The 10,717-nt window shown below is 49.4% G+C and overlaps 3 protein-coding genes across 3 annotated transcripts; 2 read left to right on the top strand and 1 right to left on the bottom strand.

Moving 5' to 3' along the window:
- Positions 1-239: 239 nt before the first annotated feature.
- FIESC28_01404 (uncharacterized protein) lies at positions 240-2,022 on the bottom strand (the record flags this gene model as incomplete). Its single annotated transcript, XM_031155555.1, has 2 exons — positions 240-1,606; positions 1,665-2,022. 2 exons carry the CDS (start codon positions 2,020-2,022, stop codon positions 240-242), a joined length of 1,725 nt encoding a protein of 574 aa, XP_031020402.1.
- A 2,410-nt stretch (positions 2,023-4,432) lies between these two features.
- Positions 4,433-6,138, top strand: FIESC28_01403 (uncharacterized protein; the record flags this gene model as incomplete). Its single annotated transcript, XM_031155554.1, has 2 exons — positions 4,433-5,217; positions 5,274-6,138. 2 exons carry the CDS (start codon positions 4,433-4,435, stop codon positions 6,136-6,138), a joined length of 1,650 nt encoding a protein of 549 aa, XP_031020401.1.
- Positions 6,139-8,884: 2,746 nt separating this feature from the next.
- FIESC28_01402 (uncharacterized protein) lies at positions 8,885-10,474 on the top strand (the record flags this gene model as incomplete). The annotated part of the gene is made up of 1 exon (XM_031155553.1): positions 8,885-10,474. The coding sequence occupies one exon, from the start codon at positions 8,885-8,887 to the stop codon at positions 10,472-10,474; it is 1,590 nt and encodes a 529-aa protein (XP_031020400.1).
- Between the last annotated feature and the right edge of the window lie 243 nt (positions 10,475-10,717).

Here is a 10,717-nt window from a genome sequence, read left to right as displayed (position 1 = left end):
TTAAGAACCTGATCGCTACTAATTATGTCGGGGCGGTGATCCAATAAATATGGAATGTCAAATCTTTTAGACCCCCCTTAGATTTCGAAAGCGAAAACAATTCCTTGAGCGGAAATTCTTTTTTAATGTTACAAAGGTATCATCGATTCCCAACTGCCGTCCTCTTCCTTCTTCCCAAATTGTACAAGTCTTCATGAAACAGTACTGTCTAAATGCAGATCGATAAAGTAGCGGGTCGACTACTTGGCTTCTGAGGTGCTAGCGTTTGCCTGTGTCTCGTGAGCGGGTTGTTCTGCGGTGGGCTGTGCTGCCGGTTCTCGGACAGGCTGCTGAAGGGCTTGCGGAGTGTTGAGTTGCGTAGGGTCGGCGAGGGAACCGTCCGGCATAGCAATGAAATTGCCGTTCTGGGGCATACCGCCAGAAAGCATTATGGGGTTGTTGTGGTGAGGTAGGGCGCCCATGGCGGTAGGGTCGATGCCCATGGGGAGACCATCCATGCCACCGCCTATCATCATAGGCGCACCACCATTAGGGACAGTGTGGTCGGTAAGTTGGGATGCCCCAAGAGAGCCCTCTGGGTGTAGGGGATACATTAACGCCTCCATGCTGCCACCGTCAAAGACAACCATGTTTTGGATAGGCTGCTGGGTTTGTCCAAGGACATTGATGACATCCTGGGCAAGTTGACCACCTAGGATGGCAGCAACAGGAGAGACCTCGCTGACGAGGTTCTGGAGAAAGCTGCGTAAGAAATCAGGGCGAAGGGTTTCGCTGGGTAGACCCAGGGCCTTGTGCTTCTGAGTGGCAATCTGCGTGAACATCTTAAGGTCCTCACGGTTGCTGGGAACACGGCCGTTCTGGAGCTGCATAAACTCCCACAGAGCACGGAGACAAGACAGCGCAGGGGTTACGCTCTTGAGTCGTCGCTTGGACTGTGTGTATTCAATAGGTAGGACAGCGACGTCGCTGGCGAGGAACCATGTAGAATAGAGCTCACGCTTCGTAACAGACTCAACTGTTTTAGGACCCTCTTTGCGGGTCTGAACGTCGACGATGGATCGTGTACGAGTCTCAGGACCAGTAGAGGTTGCTACGTTTCCGAGGTCACGCTGAATGACATAGTCGTGCTCGATTAAGTCACTGAAGATGAAGCCGTAGAGTCCATGGCAACCAGCAGCATAAAAAGCTTTGCAGTTGAGGCGTGTGGCCGTGTTGATGATGTTGAAAGACTCGGGATCAAGGTCAGTCGCAATAACAATATCGTAAGCTGCAAAATAGCTTGGCCCCTTAGTCTTAACTCCTTCCTCATCGACATGGATGTGGACACGAGGATTGAGCTTCCTAAGGGCAGCACTGGTCACTTGTGCTCGGTTTTGGCCAATAACATCCTCGCCATCGGGGAGTAGGAACTGAGCGCCTCGATCGGCTTCAGTAACAGTGGCGCTGTCAAGCAGAGTGAGAGAGCCGACACCAGCAAGGACAAGGTTCTTGGCAATCTCATCGGCGAGGGCTTTGATGGTGATGAGAAGGATGTTGGCGCTTTGAATCTTTGCCTGAGCAGCCATGCCCCAGAGGCGAATCTGGCGATCGTAGAGAGCAACCTCCTCTGTCGCGTGTTAGAGTGTATACCTGCGGAGTATGCGATTCATGGGCGCAAAGCTTACCAGCGCTGACAGTAGCAGGGGGTGCTACCGGGAGATTAAACCCATTATTCTGGCCGTTTGAAAGGTTCATCCCAGGCTGCATCATGAAAGAAGGATCGCCCATAGGTATCTGCATACCCATCAGGGAAGGGTCTGCCATGAGAGAAGGATCACCCAACATAGCCAGAGCCTCTGGGTTCATCGGGTTGAGAACATGATCAGGCAGCTGCGGCATGCCATTGCCATTCATGTTGGCGCCAGCTTCCATAGAAGGCATCCCGTGTTGCGCTGAAGTATCTGAAGGCTGTTGCGCTTCGGTCACAGGTTGAGCCTGAGCCTGAGCCTGAGCCTGACCTTGGTCTTGATTTGAGCTGTCCATTGATACTGATCCTCGGCTAATGAGAGTTGAGGCTCAAGAAGAGTGAGCAAAGTGAAGCGTATGAGGTTCCGAAACAGTCGTTTATCGCTGCGCAAAGCTGAATGGCTGCGAGGCGAAACCGCAAAAGCGTTGTTATGAATGAGATGAGGCAGAGAAAGACGCGTGATGGCAAAAGCCCAGCCTGCTGGGGATTGAATTCAGCTCCTCCCAGTCAGCACAGGCTGTTTCCGTAGGTGTGTTTTGCATTCACAGTAGATACAGGTATCCGGACAGGTATCGCGAGCAGAAGTGATGTCCCTGTTTGCCTGCACTGTTTATTCGTTTAGGTTGTTTGTTAAGAGGAGGCTGAAGATAATCATCCATATCTGGGCTGGATTGCAGGTTGGCAGCTTTCAAGGTCCAGGAGCCTGGCCTGCTGTACCTTAGTGAGCTGGCGCTGAAATGATTGGCTGACAGAGATTGTTAGCGGGATCGACATCACCAAGGAAAGGTTTTGGTGGGTCCTGAACGCGTTCTGGGGAATTGATAGCTTAGGTCCACTGCAAGGTACGACAGCGGGCAGCCATCGAAGATGATGGCAGAGCAAATACGCCTACCTAGGCAGGCAGTGATTGATTATGGAGTGTATGCGCCATAATAATTAACAGCCTCATTCCCGACCTTAATGAACCATCAATTCGTTACCTCAGTACTAAGGCAGTAGGTAGGTACCTACCTAGTACTTAGATTCTGATAGAGTGACTGATATCCTATGCTAGATCGTTTTGACAGTCTTTCAACTACCTACACTACACTAGGTAGTACTGTGACCTAGATCTATGAACACGATACCTAGGTCCCTTGATCATCACGTGAAGAAAATGAAACATCAACCTTGTCTTTATGCAAGTAAACTGATACGGGAATGAATCGAACGTGAATGTTACTCAGAGATACAGTTTCATACTTCGTCAATCTCCAGCTTATAAGTGTCGTATCGTCTTAAATCTGTGGACCACTGCCTAAGATGACCAGTCGCCTACAGCCTCCACCAAGAAGAGTCGGGTCCTTGTTCCTTCGTGTCCCTTTATTGTGGATAGAAGCCGCTCAAGTACTATATATACCTACGTATCTTAGAAACAGAGATCACATAACGAGATACTACCTATGCAATCTTACGAAAAGGATAAAGCGACTTTGTATCACGATTCCCTTTTCGGTGAGGTTGCACAATACCAGTCTAGAAAAAGCTGGAATACACCAAGAATACTCGTACAAAGTACAATGTGGCACATAGTACGAGTCTAGCGGTTTCATAGGACAGCATATCTTAATATTTTGAACTTGCAGGCGGTAACAAGGACAAAGAAATATGTTTCTTTTGTTAGAATAGATGGATGACAAGATTGCCATCAACATGTTGATCAAAACGGATAAGTTATGTGGCTTACAGAGTCCTCCCTGTCTTACTCCAGCCGGCCTCACTCACTGTAGCTACTATCCATAGGTACCTACCTCTTAACCGCCTTTATTTTTATCCCCCATTCCATTCTACCGCCGTCTCTTATTTCTATCAGACCACGCACATGCTCGTAATAAAAGGACTTCGAAGTTCCCTCTCACCGCCATAGTCTACCTCCTGTACTGCATTAACTATCCACCCTGGACGCTATCAATATTCGCCCTTTCTCTCTTGGTGAGCATTGCCCTCCACTGTCCCTCGACTTTGCCGGCCCCGCCAAGCCACACACAATGACCGTCACAATGATGCCTTTTCTGGTACTGTAGGCTCATGTGCAATGTACGCCTGACCTGACTTGGCTGCAGCAGAGCAGAGCAAGGTAGAGAGAGAGAGAGGGAAAAAAAAAAGGCGCATATTGTCTCTATTATCAAGAAGAGAAGCCAGTATTTCTATCTATGCTTACATTACTGACACGAAAGATCTCATAGCCGAGTCATTCGCACCGTACGTAGCCAAGTCTACTGTGCTCTATTACTTACTTCTTTGCTTGCATTCGATAGTCGAGACCACCCCAAGACAAGATCAGGCTGTTCACGTGGTAGCACGGGTCAAAGACTCGCTCATTTCCAACATCAGACAGACTGCCTCTCCTACCTTGGTTATTGCACGATTCATTGTCCGCTATCGCCATATTGGGTACATCTCACCATCACTATCAATCACCATACGTATTGCGAAAAGACCCTTTTATCCACCTTGACTAAATCCGACCATAGACGGGGTCCATCATCAACCAAACCCTCGATTCGCTTCGCTTCACTCCAAAACCCCACGTCATAAGTCATAGTCACAGTCACAACCATACTTAGTTATAGCCGCCCAACGACTAGCATCAGTCTTGTACCCAGTATTACTTGAAACCCCCAGTCAGTCCAATTCAGACCACACCAGTCCCGCACTTCTTTCACAATGTCTGGCCGGTCGGGATCAAACTCCCACCGTCGCCATTCTCGAGAACCCCTCGACGACTTTCCACCCCTTCCAGTGCCTCGACTACCTTCTCTTCGAGCCCTCGCACACGCCCAGCGAGACCGTGATCGTGACAGCCCATCGCCGACATCTTCAAACCGCCCTCAGTCCCGACATTGGTCAGCAGCAGCTCGCCGCGCCGAGCGCATCCGGAACCTGGAGAATAGAGCCTTGGCCTTCACCTCTGGCTTCGACGACTTTGAACGACCGATGGACGACGGCTGGCCGACTTCTCGACGTACTGACCGTATGAGGACCGCTGAAAGCACTAGACCCGCCAATCTTGAAGACCTAGATCGCCATCTTGAGGAAGCAAACTCCCATCTAAGGGCCCTCCTCGATCTTCAGCACCACCCCAGTCTTACTCCCCCCATGCCGCCCAACTTCTCTCCCCCCCCTCGTCCTACCGACCTGCCCGACTCGAACCGACGACACAAACGTCGGAAGCTGGATTCTGACAGACACGCACCTTTTAGAAGCGTTCGCTATGGAAAGTACGGCCAGGTCGAGCAGGGCGACCTGAAAATGGAAATAGTCAGCTGCGATGGTGGCATGTTCTCCAACGAATCGTCTTATGCCGCAGAGAACATACTCAAGAACGACAACTCTGTGTATTGCACCAAGGGAAATCGATGCAATATTGTCTTGCGGCATCAAGGTGGTACTGTCTTTACTCTTTCGGAGCTGGTCATCAAGGCACCTGGGTCAATGAATTATTCACATCCGTAGGTTGCCTCATGTGTTGCCTTGTAACATTGGTAACGTGGCTAACTATGCACAGAGTGAGAGAAGGAATGGTCTTTGTGGCCATGACGCAGGACGACGTACTGAATCGGACAGCCCAGTATCAGATACAATATGCGCCACGCTCGAATGATCCAAATCATGAAGGCGATTCGAGAGTGTTGCAGTTTATCCCAACTGAAATAATATCAGTCCAACATCACGAAAACGGAACCACAACCACGAGGTCTCGGCCATCGTACACATATCGAAGTAGTAGTGACGACTACGAATCACGGACTCCACAGATGCCTCGGGAATTCGCCTCCAATCTCCCCGACTTTCAAATCACAACCGAATGCAGTGACGACGAAGAAGAGCATTACGAGGGCTCTCGCCTTCTCTATCGCCGAGCGCCCGATCGCATTGGGTCGCTTCCGTTCGAAACGTTGGATTCTGATTCCGAAGAAGGCGGCGACCCTTTTAATCCCGAATACCTTGATGACCATCATCCCTCCCACTGGCGCCTTTACAGCAGTGCTGCCAATACCAGCGGCCCTGGTCTCTCCCCTCCCTCTTCACGCCGCCGCGAACGAGAGAGGGAGCGAGAAAGAGAACAGGAAAATGACCACTCAAACCGATCCTTCTCTCTTACGGCAGCCTGGGAAGCCCACGCTTCTGCCACACAGGATGCTGTACGAGCCGTCGGTGGTGGTCAGCTTCTCTCGCCCCACGCTCGTTTTTATATTGAGAAGAAAAAGAGCAAATGCACGATCCGTTTCGACCCTCCAGTATCAGGCCGATTTATCTTGCTGAAGATGTGGAGTTCTCACCATGATCCTACCAGTAACATCGATATTCAATCCGTTTTGGCTCGAGGGTTTGCAGGACCTCGTTATTTTCCATCGATTGAATTGCGCTGAATGCTTGTTCAAATGATCAGGCGAAGGGGCAAGGAACTCCTGGCCTTTCTCGTACATAAACATGACAATATACCCGTTTCAAGAGGACGACTAATCATTCTGCACTTGATGTTTTTGAGCTGGTGTACTTATGGAATTACAGGTAGCACATACAGAGGTTGCGGTATCTACGACAACCTTGAGTCGTTAGGTAAGATCATACGTAGTTCGGGTACATCAGTCTCAAACCTTGGAACAAAGGCAGAGCCCGAATGATCCAGAGCAGCAAGCGGGTTGTAGACAGCACGACTATAGTTCGGCGTATGAACGAAAGACGTGATGTGACAGTCCATACACAGGCCTAACGATGTCTTAAGAAATTTACTTCAAGGCTGTCTTACTAAATGGTAACTTTTGGCAAAGATTGAGTCATGTAGATGTGCAGCCTTATCCAATGCAGCTGTTGAAACCTATTCATATCTACTACCCAGGAGTGTTGACACGTGGACAAGAGAAGAGTCATGGATACATCATTCACCATTGGCTTCATTACAGGGATCCATCTACATATGCGTTATAGTTGAATAAAGAGGTTGGTACTCCGTACTTCCGCAAACATATGACGATACTGGTGGGACCAACCAGAATGACGAAGTGAAATGAAAGAAGCAACAACCAGGCTGGCTGAAGTAGCCCAGGATTGTGACAGGACTTGATGCAACCTGTTGGCCGGCTGTTTATTTGTCGAGACTGTTATGCGGCGGCGACTTAGCTGAACAATACCTCATGACTGGAATTGTGTGGTGGTGTAGACTTTTGTCATGCCTCATATTCCCTTTACTATGAGAGAACTCCATCGACCATAACCGATCCAAGGTAATTGACCTATCACAGGCTCCCAATAGCTTCTGGCCCAAAACGGACGATAGAAGACGCTGGAGGTTTTACTCAGAATAGAAGGCGGGCGAGACTGTAAGATATGGAATGAAGTATTGATGTTAATATTTAACTGTATTTTTTCCACAAAGTTTATGACATTTTAAGTTCTTATGCTTGATATTCTGGTCCTTGAATCTCTCTAATTCCCCAGCCAAACAGAGGATCTGTCTGACGAGGCACCTGTGAATCTCCTCAGTAATCCCTGCATGTCTACGTCTACAAGCATGGAACTCGTGGCCTTGCAATGACAAAAGCATTTTGACGCCATAGCCCACCAACCCGACCTCTGCTGATCACCTCGAATGACCAGCCACGGCACGCCACAGATCGTGGCAATCAGGTTCGCTAACGTACCGGGCCAAAACTCTGTTCCTGTTCTAGGGCAAGCAGGTGGAGGGTCCAGACACCCACGATGGAGGGAAGGGAATGGCCTGGACTCGCCAAGAGGCAGTCTAAGTTTGGCCTTGGGCTCACGAGCTGAAGAATGTAGGGAGTAGTATGGACGGAAACGCTTGAGATGGGATGGGATGGGATGACTAAGTTTTTGCTTTTACCTTTCTGCAGGTTCCCGTGCAGGGGTACCTACGTCCTACGGATGGGGGAGGGGGGAACGTTGAAGCCCGTCCGTTCGGGAAAAAAGGTATGTAAGATGGTTGTGCAGTAATTAGTCTACCTAGGTAGTTGGTGTTATGTAGGTGATACTGCATGATTTATGGGTAGTATTGATTTGATCCCTCAATCACAGGTTAAGATGCTAAGGTGTCATTGGTACGTACTATAAATATTGGCCGATGCTACGGATAGTGAAGGGTTCTGTTTCAGGGTGTTGCAGTGAGGGAAATTCACCCAAAGGAGAAGAATTGGCAGATCCTTCTCTTTCAGGGTCCAATATTAACTACCCGTATATTGAAACGAATTCCCAGTTCCCAACCATCGTCTTTGAAGGGTCATAATGACTCTATCAGGCTCCAATACGTAGGGCGAGACCCAGAACCAACCTCCAGCTACGTCAAATCCACCGAATCCATTAAACTAGGGCATGATTTTAAACTGTAAAGTGCTAGAAGCAGACAGAGACAGAGACAGTGGCGCATTTTTTACATTCCTCAACGATCAGGGATCAACGCTAGGGCGTTACCAAGCTCGGCTGGCTTGTTCGCCAACAGGCGGTATTAGTGAGAGACTGAGACACCATGAAGCAATGTCTTTTCCGGAAAGAGTTTCAAGTACAAGCTGAACGTCTTTCTCAGAAATGTAGACGTGATCATTCTTGATAAACATTTGCAGTATCACCTCCATCTATATAAACTGGTGGCTGTCCAGTTACCCGATCAGTACAAGTCCGTTAGCCACTAAAGAACCCCTCCTCTCCTCTCCTCCACACAACTTGGACCCGATTGAATCCACAACTATCAAAGAAACTTGGCGTGCAGACTGCAGTATCCGTACGGATACAGCAACTTAACTTTGGCCCAACCATTCGCTCGCTCGATCGTGGAGGCTCCTTTTACTGGTCAGAGTCAGGCTCGACCGGCCGACCACGCGCAGCATCCGTGGTGTTAAGGTTATCATCGTCCTCCGTTAGGTTAATGCCTCTTCCACAGCCATAAACCTCGTCTCCTCCAACTCTTTTCCCCCATTAACTATTGCGCCAACTCTCTACAACACTCAACACGACGACAATAAACAGCTCCCCACCCAATATATTCCAACCCGTACGATCGTCAGTGCTAGCGTCCTTCTGGCGTTGGTCCAACTGGGTTCCGTTGTCCTGGATCCCTGCTCCACCAAATCTCCCAAACCCCTTGGAACCGAAACCACCGCAATTATGCAGCCTCTGGATCCTCAGGCCCAGGCCCAGGGGCTCGTTGACGACGACCGAGTTGCCGAGGAGGAGCATGGACAGTTCCCCATTGAATATCATTCGCGTTTAACAGGACCGAGCTCCCCTGGGTCGTATGGCTCCAGTATTCGCGCTTCGACCGCCTGGAGACGAGCTGCCATGTCAAACAAACCCATAAACAACCATTTATCAGAAACATCACCTCTCCGTCTTTCCTCAGCGGCTCTTAGCACTCCCACCGTTCCGCAGTTGATACCTCGCTCAAATCCTCCTGTCTCTCCTCTTACTTTTGCCTCCCCTTCGGCAGCCCATTACCTTCCCAGCTCTTCTGTACGAAATCGCGATTCCGGATCCCATGTAGAACTTACTTCTCCTAAGCTCCAGTCACCTCTGCGCCATTCCATCAACTTGAACAACAGCAGCCTCGACGCTGAATCACAACACTACCGCATCTCCAGTGATAAACCTAGGGCTCAGTCAGTCGATATGTCATTCACGGGCGATAAGAGACCTAGTGCGAGCAGAACTCGATCAAGTCTGCCTGCTGTTGTAGAGGAGCCTTCTCGAAATCGATTCCCGACTTGGTTCTCTCGTCCAAACGCACCAACACCCTTATCAACAACTGTTCCGGAACGCCGGCGTAGCACATCATCTGCGTCTAAGGCATCAACGCCAACTTCAGCGCGCTTCAATTTCTTTGGTTCTTTAACCGCTTCTTCAACTGCCTCTCCCTTAGAGGAGCAAAACGACGCCCTTATGAATTTGGACATCGAAAAGGGTCTTTTCCCAAACGGTGTTCCTGTCGAAGGAACGGCATTCTCACCGTCCGCCTTTAAGAATCTTCAGATGAACGCCACTGGTTTACTCAGCAAGTTCCAAGCTGCCTATGAGCAACGTACGGCAGAGTTTCGGGAGCTCCAAGCTGAGCGTGATATTCATGAATTCAACAAGAGCGAGGCTGAATCCAAGGTCGAGCAGCTCGAGAAGCAGCTCGAGGAACAAACTACCATCATGGCAGAGCGTGATGCCATGATTGAATATCTGCTTAACCAGCTAGCCCACGAGAAGGAACGAACGGATGCCACTTCAAACGGCGAAAAAGAGAATATCAACTCAGCAGCTTCGATCGTTTCAGAGGACCTGGGTATTGACGAGGATCGACTGAGACGCTGGCGAAAGAGCACATCAACATCATCTGACGACGAAAGTGTGGACGAAGTCAGCGTCTTTTCTCGATCACGGAGCCCAACCTTCTCCACCACTATATCGGAGATTAGTCCTGTCACAGCTTCCGCATCTCAGGCCAAGCCAGCTACTCTCGAACCCCCTCGCGCGGCACGGAACAGTGTTCCTCAGATGAGCCCATTCCAAAAACTCATCCGAGGTATTTCCACTGAAAAGCCTAAACCTACCACCACCACGTCCTGTCTCAACTGCCAGGGACAAAACGCCAGCATGGCTTGGAACACTGTAAATCTTCTCAAGGATGAAAACAAGGGACTCAAAGATAGAGTGGAAGAGTTGGAAACCGCAGTTGAGGGTGCTCTTGATGCTGTCAATGGCATTGGCTTATGACAGGTCAAAGCTGCGACCAACATGATTATCTAATGTGAAACCTTGGACGGGCGTTTGACTGCATTGTCATACCGCAAACACGCCTTTACGATTGCATCGTACTTTGTCGGCGTTTTGAAATGGGACTATTTATTTTTCTTGGAGTATTATGGATATAAAGCCGGCTTGGGTATACGGCGGGCGTTTTCTGGGCATTTGATACCATTCTGCATAGGTCAAACGACCATTTTTACCTTCGTTAGC

The sequence above is a fragment of the Fusarium coffeatum genome (genome assembly GCF_003316985.1).
Source record: "Fusarium coffeatum strain FIESC_28 chromosome Unknown BRIP53273_contig_35, whole genome shotgun sequence".
NCBI lineage: Eukaryota > Fungi > Ascomycota > Sordariomycetes > Hypocreales > Nectriaceae > Fusarium > Fusarium coffeatum.
The sequence above is the reverse complement of the archived record's forward strand: the minus strand, read 5'-3'. Positions and strand labels throughout refer to the sequence as shown.